Below are 19,906 nucleotides of genomic sequence, written 5' to 3'. Positions count from 1 at the left end.
CAGTTTGTGTCCCTTCACATTTCACCTTCACTGCTTTTCCCAAACAGTCTGCTTTCCAGTCTGCTCTTCTCAAAACAAACAAAAATGTCCAGATCTTGTATTTCCTCCGTGGTTTTTAATGATTCCTTCTCTGACAGCTCCTGTGTGCTGCCTCTCTCCTGTTTCACGTTTAATGGCCACGGGTTCAATACAGAGAAGTGCTTGGTTTGTGAGCTCTCAGGTTCCCCCCGGTGGAGCCACTACTCCATCTGTTCAGTCTGAACTGCTGTTCAGTTCTCTGGCACAAAGGAAGAGCTGAGGGGTTGGACTTGATGTGACCTTGGAGAGGACACAGCCTGAGGTGGGAGATGTGGCTGGTGCAGCAGTGGCCACCGAGGGACGTGGCAGCTTGGGGGTAGGTGGGGACTGCTTGGAGATTTGCCTCAAGAAAACAACAGTTCTGCCCTTGGAGAAGGAGCAGTGTTAATGGCCAGGGAAAAGGAGTTGCTGTGGGTTGCTGGGTGCTGTGTAGAGAGACAATATAAAGATGGGCAAGGGAAGGTGGAGCAGCTTTTGTGGTTCCAAGGGGAGCTGAAAGGCAGAGGGTGCTGTTTCTCTGCACAGTCTGGTGGAGCAGAGGTTCCTGTAGCTCAGACCTTTGCAGTCTGCACTGAGGGCAGGGTTTCCTGTGTCTCTGGTCTGCTTGTTGTACGTGTGCACATTTCACCACATTTGGAATCCCAGGCTGCTGGAAAGGCCAAACTGAAGGCCTTGTGCCTGGATGGTTCATCTCTTTGAGGTTCCTTAGTCCAGTCTTTGGTCCCACACCCGAAGGTGTCCTTCAGCTCTTGGGGCAGTGTCAGTTCTGCTCAGGATTGGGCTCCTCAGTGCTCTGGGTGGTGCTTTCGTGGTACTTGAGGCTGGAGGGAAACCTGAGGTGTAGCAGCCAAGTCCCTGTTCCCTTTGGGTGGAAGTGGGAACTGTGCTGGGCTGTTGTTTCCAGTTGATATGTTTTCTTTCTTAGTAACCCAGAAACGTGGGAATAAGCCTGTTTTTCCCTCAGCTCCTCCAGGCTCAGCCATGAGAGCTGCTGGAGCAGAGGCTCCTGTGAACAGTGGCTGCTCCCAGTTCTTGGGTGGGATAACAGTGCTGCAGCTCCTCCTGTAATTCTGTTCCTTCCTTTAGGGAGCTGTTTCTAATAGAATTCCTCAGTTTCCTTTGTCTCACTGTTCAGTTGTTACTCCTTGCTACATTTGTATTTTAATTTTTCCTTTTATTATCTCTTTGTGGTCTAATTACTGGCAGGGTATTATTTCTTGATGTATTCACAGTCTTCCTTTAACCAGTCTGAGCAATGCATATTCATTTTGCAACACTTTTGCTGCTGCTTCCTTGATTTTTTTTGTATTTGATTGCATCGTGATCCCCTTCTCCAGCTTTGCAGTTATTTAAGTTCTGAGCTGTCCATTCATTGTCTGTTATGTTGCTAAGCTTTTGAGTTGGGTTTTTTTGAGGAGTTGTAATGAGTTACACGTACCTGAACTCTGTGCTTTTACAAACAGTGGGTTTTAGTTCTGTTCTCACTCATTTCTGAAGTATTTTTTCCCCACATGTACGTTTTGAAACCCAGAAGGCTCAAACTCTTCTGTTGTCTGGGTTCAGTGACAGTACAATTCCTCTTGGTCAGCAGTCTTTGTTATTTTTTAGTTCCATACCCTTCTCATGGTAAGAAATTATTTAGAATTTATCTCCTTCTTTCTGTTGTTTTATTTTTTATGGGTTTACCTTTACTCACATTCTGCAACTCCCCCTTCAGCCATAGATTCTTTTAGCATTAACTACAGGCTTTTATTAAAGAAACTGAGACTTAAAATTCAGCCAGTGATTGTAAATGTGTAAAATCTGTTTTGAATTTGGGGTTCTTCTGTAGGATTGTGAAATCTTGATTGAGTTGCTAAACTTTAGTCAGAGGGTGCTGTGCAAGTGAGCACAAACTAAAGCACTTTGAATTCAAACAATCTTTCTTAGTCTCAATTCCTCACCTGGAAAATAGGGTGAACATTTCTAAAATTTGTAATCAGTTTAGAATTTTATGGCCTTTGGGCAGGACTTCTTCTAGGAATTTGTACCAAGGGCTTTTATCTGTTGTGTCCTCTAAAACAAGTCAAGGATATTTGATTTGCTGGGGTATTTTGTTTGTTTGTTTTTTTTAATGATTATTCATGTAAACCAGCTAACAGGACTTTAAAATGAACTTTTAATTGCTACTGTAAAATATAAGGCTTAAACACTTTCCAGACATCCAATACTATAAATCCATAACTCACAGGTTAGAACTAAAATATCACAGAACCACAGAATATCCTAACCTGGAAAGGACCCACAAGAATCATCAAGTCCAACTCCTGGCCCTGCACAGGACACCCCAAAAATCACCCCAGGGATTGAAGAGTGTTGTCAGTTGGGCTTTCAGTGGGAGCTGAGGGAATGGCCATCCTTGGACATTCCCAAGCCTCATCCATGTGGAGTCACCACTGCCCTCAGCCACTGCTAGGGATTGTCCTGCTTCAAGCACGAGACTGGGCTGGAGATCTTCCAGCCTGCATTTCCTGCTCATGTACTTCCAAGCCCCCTCCACAGGCAGAGACATCTCCCACTGGACCAGATGGCTCAGAGCCCCCTCCAGCCTGGCCTTGGACACTTTCAGGGATGGGGCAGCCACCACTTCACTGGCAACCTGTTCCAATGCCTCAGCCCCACAGCAAACAATTTCTTCCTAATGTCTAATCTCAGCCTGCGCTCTTGCAGTTTGAAGCCATTCCCCTTGCCCTGTCACTGTGCTCCTTGTAAATCAAGACAAGCAGGAAATCTTTCTAAGCTGGTACGAAGTTCAGCGTCATCTCCAACTCCAATATCCTGTTAAACTTAGGTGCCAAGAAGTCAAATATTCCCTTTTTATTTTCTTTTTCTTTTTTTATCTGAAAATCAGGAGAAGCCCACAGGTGAGCTTGGGTGCAGTTACCACAAAATAGCTGTAAACAATCCTGCAGCCCAAAGGTTGGGGTGGGGTTTTTTCCCCAGCCCGGAGCAGATCAGCAGGAAGGACGTTTATCCCAGTCAGTCATGCTGATAGCAGTTTCTTTGCCCCTGGTGGCCGTGGTGCTCTGCAGGGCATTGTGAAGAGGGACGAGGTGGTGTTCAGGGCCGCGCGGCGCCGCAGGATCCCCGTGCTCATGGTGACGTCCGGCGGGTACCAGAAGAGGACGGCGCGGATCATCGCCGACTCCATCCTCAACCTGCACAGCCTGGGGCTCATCCACGGCCAGCTGGCAGCCAGGGGGGCTGCACACCCCAGCCTGGAGCAGATGGTCAGGGACTCTGCAAAAGACTTGGGCAACTTGTCCCTGCAGTGATGAGTTCCCAGTTTTAGTGCAATAACCCGGCAGAGCCAGCTCGGTCTAACTCCTGCGTCCATCCCGGGAAAGGCAACTCGTCCTTCTAAGCTAACAGACCTGCACTCAGAGGTACTGTCTTTGTGTCTGACACTGCTGTAGAAAGCTTTACTTGCCTCTCTGGTTGCTGTTATGTTGAAAGAACTATGCAGTTGGCATCCAAAGACTGTCCCAGACCTGTTTCAGATGGTGCGGCTTTGTCTGTGTGGGGGGGAAATATGGACTAAACCCACTGTTTCTTGGGTTTTTTTAGATACTGCATTTTATTTATTGCTTTTTTAATGGAAATGTTGTTGTAAAACGTGTTCTGTGCAGACTTCAGTGTCAGTTTAACACTAAAGTTAAGTGCAATACTGTAAAAACCAGTGCAGTTGGAGGGCTTTGAAGCCATAGCCTGTAAGAAGGAAAGGCCATTAATTTATAGTTTATTCCTGTTGTTGATAGTGACTTAAATCTTACTTATAAGCACCTTGAAAAATAGGAAACACCTTTGGCTCTATATGCAAATGAGCCATAAGGGCTCAACATGAAGAGTCTGGTGTTTGCCTCTCTTAAAATGAGCCCTGCATGTGAAAGGGAATAGTCCCTGTGCATTGTGACTCTCAGAGTAAAGAAACTACAGGCAAATCAAAGCTAATGGAAGAGTTCTGAGCAACCTCGCAGCAAAAACTATGTAGAAATTCAGGTTATCTCTACTATTTCCAGATTGGCATGTATAAAACAGTGATGGGTACATTGAAATTATTTTTTCCCCGACTAGTGCTGTGTTTTTCACCTGCTCAGAGAGTAATGGTACTTGTAGTTGCAGTCGTAGTTGGTAAGCAAATTGTTCATTATTATTGTTCATCTAAAAATACAGTGGCATTTCTACATGAAGTTAATGTGCTAACTTTATATGGAGGATTTGGGAACAAAATAGTGTATTCCAAGCAAATTCAGTGCACTACTTGTAAAGTTTGGCTTTGTTTAAGTTGGTATATTTTGCATTGTAGCAGTGGATTGTAAATGTACTAAATTGTATCTTTTGCAAGAGCTTTTATAACTTCTGAGTATTCACTGATTTGTACTACAAGTTTCATGTCGTGTCTATGTTTGAGCTTTCCTGGGAAGGAACACCAAGATTTTGCTCATAGTAGAGTTGCTGTCTAAGCTATTTAAGGAATGTTTAATGCTAATTATAATACTTACCTCACTTAGTGTTCATGTTTAGATGGGGTTTGTCAGTTGTAAGAATTGCACAATTGCTATAAATATCTGCTTTAAGCCAGATTTGACATATTGCACTAAGCTTAAGTTGCTACACTGGGATTAAAAAGCACTTTTAAATTTCTTACTAGAAGGACCATCAGAGTACGACTAATGTTGAGATTTATTTTTTCTATACTGTCTGACGTTACTGAAAGATGTTGTTATTCTTTCATGATTTTTATAAAATTATAAATTACATTTCTATAAACTAAACCTGTCATAGCACCATATGGTCTTTCCCCTGAGCATCTTCTGTTTGTGTTAACATGTTTCTATAATTTTCCCTTGGTGGAGATTAAAATGATGTTGAACAACGCTGAGTGACTTCTCTTTTCACTTCACATGGATCTTGGCTGTCAAAAACTTTGACTGGCAGTTTCTTGAAGAGAAAAGAAGATGTATTTGTCATACTTAAAATGTAACTGAAACTGCATTGAATCTCAAGGTTTGTCAACAGGTTCTTTGAAGTGATTTAAGTGAGCTTGCAAGTATCCAAATAATTTTTAAAGTGTTAAAGTCACTTTCTAATTCCAAGTTACATGTCATTACCCGTCTTGTAACTCCTAAGTATGTTACTGCTACAGGTGTTAACCTCTGAACTAAGCTTCTGATAAGGCTGCAGTAGTTTTAGAGGTCTTCTATACGTCTTTGCAGAGAGAAGTCAATGTTGGCAGCAGGGCCTGAGAGCGCTCAGCTCATCTGTGGAACTGGTGGTTGTTGAGCAGCAGACACACTGACTGCACTTCAGTGTTCATTGTGAGGTTACAATTGCAAAACACACCACACCTTCATCTTTTTCACAGAGTTTAATTAGGGTATTATTTGACTTTGTTGCCAAAAGGTTGGTTTTTACACGTTAAGAGGCTAGTCTAAGGTAAATGTGTATGGGAAAAATGTGGAGCTTTTGGTTCTTGCTTTTTAATTGCAGCTGTAACAGTAAAATCCTACTACAGGAAGGAGGGTTTCAGAACTTACCACCAAAACTGACTTGAAGAAAGACCTGGTAGGTCTTGTCTTTCATAATAAGGCATTAATTTTGACTCAAATGACTTGAGAAAGAAGCAGTGAGGGTTCTCAATGACTTCTAGTTAACGGAGGGACACGCATTTCTTGCTGGGCATCCATGTGTGAAATGTAGTTATACATGAACTGAGGAGCTGGTGTTTTTATGTGTTTGATTTGACAGTTGCAGTGTTGAGCTGACAGTCTGACAGTGAACTCCCAGCATAGACCTTGGCACTAAAACCACTGGTGTTGTGGTCAGAGCTTTGGACTGGCGACGTTCAGCTCCGGGTGGTGATGCCCGTCCCGCTCACATGGAAGGTCTGACCTGTTTGGGGGTGGTTTTTAACACCATTACCTTGTTTGTGGTCTGTGCAGTGACACTTGGGAATTTCCTGTAATGTACAATTGTGTCCTACAAGCACCACAGGCCCTCTGGGGACAACATTCCCTGCCAAACCCAGGAGTTGTGGAGTCAGTGATCCTGGAGCTGCCCTTCCCTCACACTGTGCTGCTGGGACCTCACTGAGCTCTCAGAGCTGTGGCCTCTGGGAACTGGGCTAGTTTGGGAATATGTGGACACAGTCATCTTCCAAGAAAACTGCAGTCCCTTGGAAGAAAAAATTTCACTTGCTGTCTTTGCCCAGTGGATGATGCTCCCCCTCATCCCCCTGGCTGGCTCTGGAATGCAGAGCAGATCACCAGCAATAACAATCATGGAATCCCGAAATGGACTACTTGGAAGGGACCTTAAAGCCCATCCAGTGCCACCCCCTGCCATGGGCAGGGACACCTTCCACTAGCCCAGGTTGCTCCAAGCCCCATCCAGCCTGGCCTTGGACACTTCCAGGAATCCAGGGGCAGCCACAGCTTCTCTGGGCAACCAACCTGACCCCAAGCACTGCTGTGTCCTGAGCTTGCCTTGCATTTAGCACAGGTCGTGTGTCCTACACCCATCTCACAGGGAAGCCTGCAGTACATGTCAGACTTTACCTTAGGCTTTAAACAGGTGATTTTCAGGTTTCCAGTCTTTCTCCTGACACCTTTGGCAATCTCTTAACTGAGCACTGCATGGCAAATCTGACTTCATCTTACCCCTGTGCCTCAGCCAGTCAGTTTTAGTGAATAGAAAAAGAAATGAATTCCTTCTGCAAAGAGCTGATGTTTTGGTAAGCTCTGGGAGGACCGACTCCTGCTCTAGGCTGGGCTCTCCTGGTCTCACCATGGCAGTGAGAGCAGGAGGCTGGTTTTGCTCAGCGCCTGTACTTGATCCTTAGGACACAGAGCAAATAACTGCTGCCCTGCTTTCCTGCAGCATTTTGAATGTCAGTAATGCTCTGGGCTGCACAAGGCACTGACTGCCTCAAACTAAATTCAGAATTTTGTGGTAAAACAAAAAGCTCTTTTGGTTGAATAGCACAGAAATGGTTGTGGTGCTGCTCTGAGCTCCCTCCCAACAGCTCACCTTGGCTGAAACTGCTGCTTGGAGATGAAATAAGTACAAAAACTATGGAAAGACTGCCATCACCAGACTGTATCACCAGTCCTGCAGTATTACATTCTGCCAGTGGTCTGTGGAGACATGGCATGCTTCCATAAATCACCTCTTCCTTCAAAAGTAACATTATGGGTAATAAACCCTTTGCTGTCAGATGGAAGGCTCTAGTTACATATTTCACTAATAAGTTCCAAATTGTTTTGTTTTGCTGTTAAGAGTAGATATCCTTTAAGCTTGACCAGAACTGATTATCTTTATTCTGGAAATGCATGGTTGATTTGTTTAGAAAGATGAGAAAAGGAAAAAAAAAAACCACTCAAGGCTGACCTAAAATATTCCCTTTTGTCTTTATAGTGTCTTAAATGTAGTCCTTAGTAGACTTAAAACAGATTGCAGTGCATTGTGAAAGCAAAGAGATGTCTCCTTCCTTTCCCTTTTGACACCTAAGAAAGATTTTAATTAATCCTGTTGGCCAAAAGGTTGACATTTGGTCTGTGGTTATTTTTTTTTTTTTTTGCCCTTGTATTTAGATTTATAGCAGAGATGAGACAAGGAAACTGCAAATTGCCTAAACAAAAAGCTGCAGCCTGCTCTGCTTCCCTTGCATTGGAGCTGCAGCCAGGAAGAGCTTCTTTGCTTTTGGGATAAATCAGGCAGACTCTTCCCTGGTGTCACATCCATGTGCTTCTCCATGATTTTAATTTGATTCCTTTGCAAATAAAACAACAAATACCAGAATGGTGCTGGGAGATGGGAGGATTTTCTTTGTGGGGGTTGTCCAAAAACTTGTGGGTCTGGTGGGTCCCAACTTCCAGATGTTACAATGTCTTGGAGTGCTGTTGTAAATGAAATGAGTCAGTCTTTGCCAAGGCTCCATTCCATGATGTTCCTCCACGTGCAGATAAATGGAGAACAGAGGGGCAGAGGCAGAGCTGCAGGTGCTGGGATCATTCCCAGCTCCAGGATGGCACTGTTTGGCTCTGGAGGGACAGTCCTGCCACGATGGGAATCAGCCCTGCTTGGTGCTCTGGGCACAGGGGGAACAGGGGGAAGTCCTGCAGCAGGTAAGTGGTTCTGAAAAATTCTCCTTCCTGTTTAGTTACTTCTTCCAGAAGAGTTGAAATGTGCTTTATTTAAACATTGTGATGCTCTTTAAAAGTCAAGAGGAGTTTTAAAGGTGGAATCATAAGCCCAGGCCACAGCTCAAGGACAGCCCAACAGAGCTTGAGCTCAGGCTGCAGCTCAGGGGAGCAGTGGGAACCTGGGAAAGCTGGTTGGTAACACCTCTGAACACCAGGAATCCAGTTCTGAGCTCAGCAATCCCTTGTCTCTGCTGTCAGGAAGCCCCGTGAGATCTCACAGCACACTGCTCATTGCCATCCTTATCTCTATTGAGTTCACAACAATTTCCTAAAATACAGCTGGAGGAAGTGCTTACCCTGCTGGAAGCTGCAAACAGAAATACTGATGAAATGAACCTTTTCTGGATGGATTCTTTCACCTCTATGTCTCTGAAATGAATCCTGAGCTTAATTTTCTTTATCTTGGCCACTGTTTCTCAAAGTAGCCTTTTTAAATTAAAACAAGTAACCTCCCAAACTTGTATTAGCAGTGCTAAATGTCTTACAGGAACTATGAGGAAATGCTTGAAGGATTTTTACTTGTGCATGCAATGAAATAATACACTTGAAGCTATTGAGAGCAGAGAACCAAGTTCTCCAAACAGAAATTTGATGCACTCACAGCTCAAAGAAAAATCCTGTGATGAGAATGTAAAGCCAGAGTAGAGCTTGGTATCACAGGATATCTAGAATTGGTGTGTAAAGTACCAAAGAATTATTTTAGATGGTAGAAATAGGCAAGAGTGTGCAAAAAGAAGTCTGAGAAGCAGAGAAGACAAACTTGGGCTTTCATTCTTTCTTGTTTGCAGTATCATCAATCTGCAAATGATGCTCATCTTCTGTCTTTTGTTTTCTGTCCCTGTTTCTGGATGTGAACACGGTGTCTCAGAGATGCCCTTTGGGAGTGGGAGCTGTAGGAAAACACCTGGATGTTCATCTGGGAGGGAAAATCACCCCATGGGATTCCCCCCAGTTCCTTCTTGTGTGTATGGACTTACATCAAGTTGTAAGGCAGTAAAGTGACTTCTCTAACTCCAGTAACTGATGGACAAGCCAACCTGCCTTGTGATTTCTTCTCTTTACTGCTGACAGTGTTAGGAAGCTTGGAGAGGTCCCAGAGAAGAATTATGTTTTTAATGCTCTTATAAAATAGGGAACACCTGCAATGTTTCAGACTTGACTCTTTCCCTGGTCTGTACAATAGATGCATGTTATACCCAGTCCTTAACTAAGCACAAATTTTACAAACAGCCCAGTAAGAACTCTATTATGGCAGAAAAACCCCCTAACCCTATGGCAGAAAAATAAGCACAATGTGCAGTGGCTACATTAAAGGCAAGAGGTGGTTTTGTATTTTCTCTGGCCTCTGTGAGTGGGGAGTAGGATATTGAATCAAACCCGTGGAGATTCCATGGTCCATCAGGATTTCCCACTGTTTGTTGTGATTAGATACAAGGCCAGATGCTGATAAATTAATTTGAAAATGTCTCTGACTCTGGCTGTGAACCCAACTCCACATAACTCCTGAGGCTTCAGCTGCCGCTGGGGACAATTTTCCCTGTGTTGTCATAAAAATCCCAGAGGATACTAAATGCTCTGTAGTGATTTCACTTGGTTAACAGAAATAGGAGCTGTATTTTTGCACTGGTTAACTAGAAAAACTAGTTCAAAGAAAGATACACTGTGGGGGAAGGAAAAAGCTGCCCAAAGAAAGCCTCCCCACCCCTCGTGCAGAGTTGTGTTTAAACAGTAAACAGCTGTTCACAGAAAGCAGCTTCTCCTGGATCTGTTTGTGCATCAGTTGTGCCCAGTGGGATCTGAGTCCTGTGAGACCAGAAAGAAGAGTCAGAATGGAACAGCAGCTCTAAAACTGTGTCTTCATCAGTGCTGATTTTGGGAATTGCTCTGGGTTTGTGCAGGATTCCAGGTGCTGTCTCCCAGGCCAGGACACTGGGCAGTGTGTGGGTACCTCCTCTCCTCTTGTGCTCTCCCGTGTCTGTGTAAACTGAAGATTTACAATACAATACAAATAATGATGGTTATTAGACTGTTCAAACAGCAGCAGGACTCTAAGAAATAGTGAACTGCCTGAACAAGCAATTAAGCTATTTGATTGAATTTGCCCCAAAGAAAGGCTAGGTAGCCTCGTTATCAAATTAATGTATATAAAATTAAGATAAATGTATAAAAATTTCTATAAAGAAACTCTTGGTTTTAGAGGAAGAGGCAGCACACATGATCCTTGGTGGCCTTTTCATTTCTCCTGCTCGTTTTACGTGTGCATATTGCTGTTTATTCTGCCTGCTCGTGGTTTGCCCACCCCTAGAGCACATGCAAAGCTGGGCTGGGAGAGGTGGGAGCTGGGGTGTGGATGTGGAACCTTCCCTGCCACGTTCTGGATTCCAGGGAATCCTGGGGTGGCAGCAGCAGGGCTGGGGAGCTCCACACAAGGGGTATCAGGGCTGCCTGAGAACAACTTCAAGAATTCAAAAGGTTTTACCTTATTTTGACCTCGGGAAAGTCAATACGGATGTCTGAAGGTTAACAAGCTGGAACAGGGATCTGTTCTTCACGCTGCACTTGCAGTAATTCCATCTCATTTTTAAATACCTGAGGCTCTTGATGTAATGGGTCTCTACAGCTTGAGAAATAAAGCTGAGTCACCACATGAAAATGTAATAAACTGCACTCACAGCCACTGCCATCTGGTTTGAGAAATTCCTCCTCAGGAAAACTGCAAGGCTGACTTTTCCCAAATGCTGCAATGAAATTCAGGCATTCCTGTGTTGTAGCCTGGCTGTTCTCATGGTGTTCACAACCAGGGAATTACACAGGCTGTCTCCCTTTCATCCTCTGGAGCAAGGAACTTGAGGAAATTTAAAAGAAACATTTGGAGGGTACAGAAAAAGCCAAGGACTAACCTTTTGAGTTGTCCATAGGGATGACCAAGCCTTACTTAGGCCCCACCTAAGGTAGTCTAAACCAAATAACTACATGTGGTGCACTGTTATCTGAATGATTTGTTATTAAGATCAATTTTATTTAAAAAAAAAAGTGGAGGAGGCAAGAGATTATATTTGTTGTTAACAAATGCAGCTTGTAAGCTTTAGTTCTCATACAAGTCCTTTCCCAGCTGAGGACAAGGAATATTTGAGCTGGGATGTAGACACTGTAAACCCATACAGGATTGTCAAGGTCAGCACTAACAAAGCTGGGTCTGTTTATTGTGCATTTCTACTACGAGGGCAGTGTTTAGAAGGTTGGGTTTGATTTATTTTTCACCACTGGGGGTGGGGGGGGGAATACACAGTGGGATTGTTGGAGTGTCTGTGCAGGGGCAGGAGCTGGACTGGATGGTCCTTGTGGGTCCCTTCCAGCTCACCTTCCTGGTGTATCTGATATTCAGGGCTCGGGTTGTGCTCATCTGTTTTCTTCCTTGGCTGTAGCTGTTTTGCAGTTCATCTGAAAAGGAGGTGGAAAAGATTTTTGCAAATCATAGGGCTGGCTCAGTTCTTCCTTTGGCTGTTTGGAAGAATTCCACTGAGAATAAAATTGTAGGTCTGAAAAAAAAAGTGCTGCTTTCATAACGATCCTCCCCCTGCTTCCCTGGAAATGGTTTGCTTTCCCTTTGCACTCTGTAGGGGTGGTTTTCAAGCTGTTCCTCAGTGGAAGAGGGAAAGATGCAATTTCTGTGTCGAAACCAGAATTCAGGTCATTTTTGGTGACTTAATCCATAAATGAAAGAATATTGTGAGTGGAATTTCCTCATTGAAAGTTCCTGTGTTACAGATAGGGGGTATTCTGGACTTTATTGTGTTCCTCTGCTGCAATAATCTGTATGTTAGATGGATAAATCAGTGCACAATGCTTTCAAGAGATGCAATTATTAATCTTGAGCTGTTTATAAACGCAGTGTAAATCTGACCCCTCATAGAGTATCCTAAAAATTATAGAGAAGAGAGACATGGGACTGAGGAGTTGGAGCCTGACAGCTGGTGAGGGTTTGTCCTACCAATAAATAACTCATCGAGGGAGAAGGAGGCCACAAATCCTAGAAAATAGTATTTATTGTTTTTCCAGAGGTTTCTAGAGGAAAATTGGTCTGGCCTGTCCAAATAATGAATGTATTTCAACAAACCATGTTAGTGTTAAAAGCTGTTTCATCTATTTACATTTCCTTGGAGTGTTTTCTCAGGCAGTGCAGAGCTGTGCAGCAGATGACCAAGGTGCACAAGTCTCTCTCAGTGTTTCTTTATGACCATAAGCAGGGGTAGAGAGACTCTGGTCAAGTTTTGACTGCCTGGAAGGGAAAGAGGAAGCTGCCATTGCTGCTGGTCTCTGTATGTGTACATGTGTTTATTCTGCTACATGCTGACTGTTTAACAAGTTTCTCCTGCCACCAGGGACTGTAAAACTGCTCCTCGCAAAGAGAGGCTGATGAGGAAATTCCTGAGCTTTCTGTCACCAAAGAACCTGGACACAGCAATCCCAGACCACCTTACAGCTGGAAAATGAGAAGAATATAGGCTTGTTCCTTCTCCAGACCTCATGAGCTTGCCTTGGTTTTTGCCAGCTCAAGGCAAACAATGGCCTTTATTGTCCCAGAGATAAAATCTTGGAGAGAATGTGTGTGATAGGAATAGGGCTCCTAATGAAGCATGTGATGGTTGAGTTGTGGGCTAATTATCTTTTCCATCTGTTACCTAATAGGATTCTGTAGCACTGGGATTTAAGGTTTGTCAATTTTTGCTATCTTTCATTCTAAACCTGGACATCTCTGCCAAGGCCAACAGTGAAATGAGCACATTGAGAGAATAAATCTCCAGTGAACAGCCCAAGTTATTTATATTGAATGAACAAAGCTCCATGGAGAACTGGGGTGTCTTTTGGGTTGCTGGAGGTGGGATTGCTTTAAGGGTTGAATGCTTTTATATTCAGCTTTAGTTGTGGGAACATTTGAGCCTGAGACGTGAGAGAATGCAGACCTTTCAAAATATGGTATGTGAGAAAAATGTATGATTTAATGTTTCCATTTCCATAGAGGAAATAGCAATGCTTGGCTCAAACCAAATGTTAGATTTCCTTTAAACTTGGTCATATGATGATCAGGGAAATAATTTCCTTCTCAGCTTTTGTCAAAGCAGTTGAGTGCAAAGTTAGGTGTCTTAAAAGCACCTGCTGTTCACAAGGACATTATTTACTGAGTGGAGAATTGCACATTTTCCTCTTTTTAAAGGAAAAGAATAAGAGGAAAAGAGACCTAGAATAAGAGATAAAAGCATTTATCAAATTTATCACAAAATTATCAGAATCTGAATTGGGTTTGTGGTCACTGCACTTTCAGACCAGTTGTAAACAGGACTCAGACAAACCCACACTTGTTCCTTCAGGTAATAAAGAGAATTAAGGGAGTGTGTCATCAGTGTTCCTGCATTTGAGCTGTTGGACAGTGCATGGTTTTTGAAATCATAGAATCCCAGACTGGTTTGGGCTGGAAGAGACCTGAAAACCCATCCAATCCCCCCCCGCCACGGGCAGGGACACCTTCCTCTATCCCAGGTTGCTCCAAGCCCCGTCCGACCTGGCCTTGAAATGTGTGAAGTTCATCTTCCCAACCTCGTCTCGCACAGAAATGTGGCAGGAAAAGGCCTACACTTCATCTTGGTACTTCTGGGGCCATACAATGCATCTGGAGCTCTCTGTGTAGCAGTAAAGATGGATATAATGGGGAAGGGTTTTGGTGTGTCAGAGATAACAGTGCAGACTCGCACCCAGGTGCCATCAGGATTTGAAATATAATGGAATATAAACATCAATAATGATCATTGCTGCCTTTATATCTCCTAAGTCTGAGGCAGAGAAGATCTTTGGGTGCTGCTTGGGGTGCTGCAAGTGCCGAGGGGGGATGCTGAGTGCCCCTGTAGCCAGCAGGGTGTGAGTGTTGGAGCTGCAGGGCAGTCGGGGTGCACAGCTCAGGAGCAGCATCTGCAGCACTGGGAACAGCAGGTTCTGGGGCCCACAGGGAAGGTTTGTGCTGACAGTGACTCTGCCAGGGGTTGACAGGACTGGTTTCACACAGGTTTCCTCCTGCCATTGTGCAAGGGATGGTTCAGTCCAGTTTGATTTTGGATTTGGGAGACTTAGTTACATCTCATTGAAGCAGATGTGCTGTTTCCAGTGGCCCACTTAAAACCTGCTCCCACCAGTGTTCCTTGTTCCTCAGCTCAGTGGGGTTATCTGTGTGTTGAGAGTCAAAAATGTGTTATGGCAGGAGCAGGCAGGAGTCTGTAGGATGATCCTATAGGATCTGGGCAGTCATGGATCAGCATCACCTCATAACACAGATACTGCAGCTCTATTGAACAGGTACAATAACCTAAGAGGGGTAGGATTAAAATGAAGTAATTTAAAATTTTATTGCATTTACAAGAGATTAAGTGCTCTGCAATGGAAACCCCACAAGTTCTCAGTTTAACAAGCGTTGAGCTGCTGTGTCAGTCTTTTCGTGAGCCCTTTCTGGGTCCATCTCATCACAGAACATAATTGCATGGCCACGCTCATTTCCAGTAAATATCCTCCCTGGCCCAGTGGCAATCTCAGCACCAGCCTCATTCAGCCTCTCCCCACAAGGAAGAGTCTGAAAAAACATGGCAGTGGGAAAGATGACCGGTGTTTACAACCAGCTAATGGGAATCCCAGCTGTCCTGGGAGGCATAATCTTGGAGTGGGAAATCCATGCCCTGAAGAGCAGGCACTGCCAAGGAGCCTCTTTATGGGCACCCTGTCAGATGATATGTTTTCATGGTCATATTTAAACCCTCCAATCTATCTTTTCTGAGTTCCTTGCTCATGCAGAAGGGCCCATTGGTTTTATGTTTTGAATGCTGTTGAATTTGGAAGTCTGATTTGGCTCAATTAAAATGTGATTAGGCTTTCTGTCTCCACTGTAGAGGCTGCAAGTGCTCTGGAGAAACATTTAATGATGAAGGCTGGCCTGCTGCTTTTGGCTGAAATGCAGCAGAAATATGCAATGCTCTGAGAAATTCCAGGACTCCCACTAGGTTAGAAAATTTTCTCTCAGCTCTAGCATTTCATCAAGTTTCCTATAACATGTCCCCATGTATCACAATCCTTATTGCTTGGAAATCCACCAACTTTGCAACGAGCTGAGAGTATTTATTATATATGCTGGATCACATTCTCTTAGAAGAGATCTCTGATTAAAATAATTTCCATCCCTTCTGGTTTCAGACAGTATTTGTGTTACATGCTCTTGTTTTACTGTTGGTTACATGCTTTGGATGAGTTTAGTTACGCTGAGTATTCATCTAGTTTAATTCTATTAATTACAATATTTTTAATCAACCTCACCTGGGATAATATGTCCAGGATCCAGTCACTTGAATCTGGGCGAAAGCAGAAATGAGCTGTGCTTTCAGAAATGCACTTGGCATAAGTCAAAACATTATCTACAGGAGATCTTTAAAATCCCTGAACTGGCCATGCTGTTGTGGCCACTGTAATCAGGAACTTGATAATGGCTCACTTCAGTATCTCTAATCTTTGTAAGAACTTATTTTTAAGAACTGTATTGAGCTGGTCTTATGGACTGTCCCTTTTCTGGGGAAAAGACAGAAAGCTTCACTCACTCACAGTGAAGATTTACAGTGCACCTGTGCTCTGCTCTGAACTGACAGCAGAGCTCGAGTCTCACAGACCTTTCTTGGCTTTGGCACTCTTGATTAAGTTGTTCAGAGCTAGTCCAATAAATTGTTTAATGAATAGTTTTCAGCTGAAAGAACAGTGTGATTTGCATGTGGAACCAAAAAACTCTTCCTTTGTTTACCACTCCAGCCCAAAGACATTGATAGTACAATAATTTTATAGTAAAACAGGGCACTGATGTTCCATGGAATCTCAGAGTACTCCACATTTATGATCCTAGGATGTGCTGGATCCCCTGGACCCCCTTTGGTTTAGGATGGGCATGATTTGAGCTGATTTCAGGAGTCTTCAGAGGGAGTAGCTTGATGTCCTTTAATTTAAAGAGAAATTTGGGAAGCAGAGATAGAATATTCCACATTTTGGGCCTCTCCCAGCAGCTTCTCCGTGAGGTGAAGGGTTGTCCATGGCCTTTTCCATATCCTGCCTGTTCTGTCCTTACAGCAGTGCTCTGATAACACTGGGAGCTGTCTCTGTGTCTTTGTGACTTCTTAAGGAAATAAAAGGTCCTAACCTTGCAAGTGGGGCATCAGTGTGTGCTGGCTGGGACCCAGGTTTCTGAAAATATTTGAGCACCCTGGGCTTATTTAGTGCATGACAAGCCCCTCAGTAGCTTTATGAACTGCCCTGAGGGGAGAAGCCAAAGGCCACCAGGAGATCCCTGCAGAGGGGCCTGCTGGGCCTTTAACCACTAGAGGCCACTGCCTCATTATTATTGGGGGAATTAATCACTGCACGTGCAAAATGCAAAGGGCAGGGGTTGTGTTTCTGTTGCCTCATCTTGAGTAAGATGGGTTTGTTTATTTTGCCCTGTAACCATCCCCAGTGCTGGCATGTGCTGAGGTTCTGTTGGAGCTGTGCTGCCCTTGTCCCGGTGACAGTGACACCCGAGCTCATTGCTCAGGGCCTGGAGGAAAGCAGAGCAACACTGGAAGACCCCAAAATATTCAGAGCTGAGCACTGGCTGGGTGAAGGGTCTCGATGGGAAACCACACGAGGAGTGACTGAGCGCACTTGGTCTGTTCAGCTGGACAGGAGGAACCTGAGGGGAGACCTCTGGAGCTTCCTCAGGATGGGCAGCTCCAATCTCTGCTCTGTGACCAGAGGCAGGACCCAGGGAATGGCTGGAGCTGTGTCAGGGCAGGGTCAGGCTGGATCTCAGCCAAAGGTTCTTCCCCCAGAGGCTGGTTGGGCACTGCCCAGGCTCCCCAGGGCAGTGGGCACAGCCCCAAGGCTGCCAGAGCTCAGAGACAACATTCTCAGGGACAGGGTGTCTGTGCAGGGCCAGGAGTTGGACTGGATGACCCCTGTGTGTCCCTTCCAACTCAGCATATTATGGGATTCTGTGACCTGTCAGGCTCAGGCTCCATTTATTTTTCCAGTCTCCTTTGGGCTTGTTAAGCTTTGGCCTTTCCTCTGGAGCACTCAGACAGGACCTGTCCAAGGTGTCCTGATCCCATACACGTCCTGTGAGCAGCTCCAGGGGAGGCAGAGGGCAGCTGGCTGAGGTGGGGTGGGAAGTACACCTGCCTTTCTCCATTTGGGATTGTCAGCAGTGCAGACTGGTGCTGGCAGAGCTGGGCTGATGATCTCATGCTGCTCCTGTGCTCTGGCCGTGGCAGGACGAGGAGGCCACCAAGGGACTCGTGTGCGGGGCTGGTGTGGGAGGCAGAGCTTCTTTTCCCCTGGGAAGACAAGCAGGAGGGCACAATTCTTCTTCTGTCTTCGTCTCAGAAGCACTTCAAAAGCAGACAGTCCATAAAACCATTGTTTTCTGTAGTCAGATCCAAACAGGAGAATATGGAGATGCTCCAGGATAACTGGGTGGAATTTGCTGCTGCTGTCACTGATCCGAGTGTTGGCTGTGGCCCAGTCCCAGGGTGGAGCAGGAATTCAAGCTCTGTGTGCAGTACAAATGTGTAGACTTGTAAGTACTGTGATTACATTCACAGAGCTGCTGCAACCTTGAGGAATACCTGAATAGAGTAGTAATTATTTTTGCGTTAAATCCCACAGCTCATTCCCATTGCATCATGAACTTACTCCATTGGGAAGTCGTCCCTCCTGAATCAGAGAAATGTGTTTCATCCAAGAGCTGTTGATTTCTTGTACCTGGCGCATCTCACCCTGCAGACTGGAGAGGACTTTGCTGGGTTAAGTTACAGAACTGGCTCTGTGAAGTCCCTGTCAATCACTGAGGTGTGTCAGAGTGAATCAGCTTTGGTAAAGTGGTGCTAAAGCCATGAAGAGATGGAACAGATGGAAGTATCCATCACTCAGCTCCTATGCAGTGTCAATCCCCATGTGCTTTTATCTGCAGCACCTCTCGCTGCTTTTCAGCAGCTCCCTCTCTGATGAGTGCCGGTGTCTGCTCCCCATAAACAGCCTGGCCCAAATCCCCTTGGATGTGGAAAATTTGGTATTGTTTTATTAATACTGCAGTTGGAATGAACCTCGTGGAACTTGAAAAAGAGTGAAAATAGAACTGTCAGTGCAAATGTCTGAACCCCGGGGCATCAACGCCACTGGCAGGGTCTGTACCTGGAAGATAAAAACTGGCACAGTTTTGACTCCTGGGAAGCACTTCTGTGCTTTAGTCAGAAGATGTCCATGCAGCTGTCCATGCTGAATGCTGCCAGCAAGCACTATTTCACTGACAAAGGCACAATAGCTTTATTAATTTCTGTTGTTATAATTGTGGTGATTTCCTCTCTTGTGCACAGAGCAAGTTTTCTGGTGTTTTGAGACTTGTGTTGGCACAAAGGTCTCCTGGGGCTTGAGTTTGACCAAAAAAGCCAGATGGGAAAAATAGTTTTGACTGATGGATACCTGAGATTTGTGACCCTAAAGCTTCTGGTAAAAACAGGAGGAGCTCGGGGTGGAAAACGGGAATGTCAGGAATGGGGAGTTGATGGCTGTTTGTGCATGGAAATCTAGAGAGCTTCATCACTTTGATACAGCTGGAGGCCCAAATTAATTACAGAAGCAATGATAAATGTAAATTGGTTTGTGTTCTTGTTATTAGGGGAGCATTTGGGTTTGTATTTAAAACTTACTATAGGACTGCAGCAAACCCTCCTCTGTGTCAAAGCAGGTGATTTTTGCTGAGGGCTGCACTCACCTCGGGCTGTACCTTCTGGGCCTGTCTGCACATACAAATAGTTATTGGTGTTTGGAACTTGGGCTGGCTCCTCCCTCTGGGGATGCTGCTGACAGCCCGAGCCAGCACAGCTCCCCAGCTGCTACTGCAATCTCTGTGCAGCCTGAATCATGTTCAGGGCTGCCTCTGCTCTCGTTAAGTGCAGCTAATGCAAGGGGAATCAACTTAAGCACAGCAAACTCCAGTTAAATCTGGGATGAAAACAGCCTTAAGCGTGTGTTCAGCAGGTTCTGCATATGGTCATGAAATTAGAAGAAAAACAATGAAATTGGGCCCCTCAGTTCAGGAAGGCCATGGAGGGGCTGGAGCAGGTGCAGAGAAGAGCAGCGAGGCTGGGGAAGGGACTGGAGCACAAGTACTGTGAGGAGAGGCTGAGGGAGCTGGGGCTGTTCAGCCTGGAGAAGAGGAGGCTCAGGGGACACCTCCTCACTCTCTGCAACTCCCTGACAGGAGGGGGGAGCTCTTCTCCCAGGAACCAGCAGTAGGACAAGAGGGCTGGGTCTTCAGCTGTGCCAGGGGAAGTTTGGATATTGGGAAGAAATTTTTTCCAGAGAGAGTAATCAGGCATTGGAATGGGCTGGGCAGGGAGGGGGTGGAGTCACCGTCCCTGGAGGTGTTTAAGGTGAGACTGGATGTGGCATCAGTGCCATGGGCTGGGAACCACAGTGCGGTTGGATCAAGGATTGGACTTGATGATCTCAAAGGTCTTTTCCAACCTGGCTGA

The 19,906-nt window shown here is 45.0% G+C and overlaps 2 protein-coding genes across 4 annotated transcripts in view; one reads left to right on the top strand and one right to left on the bottom strand.

Annotated features, from left to right (window-relative positions):
- Positions 1 to 4,993, top strand: part of HDAC11 (histone deacetylase 11) — a 28,780-nt gene extending 23,787 nt beyond the window's left edge. For both annotated transcript variants that reach the window (XM_032699321.1, XM_032699320.1), the window contains exon 10: positions 3,150 to 4,993. In XM_032699321.1, coding sequence (XP_032555212.1) covers positions 3,150 to 3,392 — 243 coding nt within the window. In that variant the 3' untranslated portion in view covers positions 3,393 to 4,993. The remainder of the gene's footprint in view (positions 1 to 3,149) is intronic.
- The window catches only part of LOC116792417 (prophenin and tritrpticin precursor-like), a 610,102-nt gene that overhangs the window by 569,160 nt on the left and 21,036 nt on the right, over positions 1 to 19,906 (bottom strand). The gene's annotated exons all lie outside the window — the stretch shown is intronic.

This window comes from Chiroxiphia lanceolata, chromosome 11 (assembly GCF_009829145.1).
Source record: "Chiroxiphia lanceolata isolate bChiLan1 chromosome 11, bChiLan1.pri, whole genome shotgun sequence".
Lineage (NCBI taxonomy): Eukaryota > Metazoa > Chordata > Aves > Passeriformes > Pipridae > Chiroxiphia > Chiroxiphia lanceolata.
The sequence above is the reverse complement of the archived record's forward strand: the minus strand, read 5'-3'. Positions and strand labels throughout refer to the sequence as shown.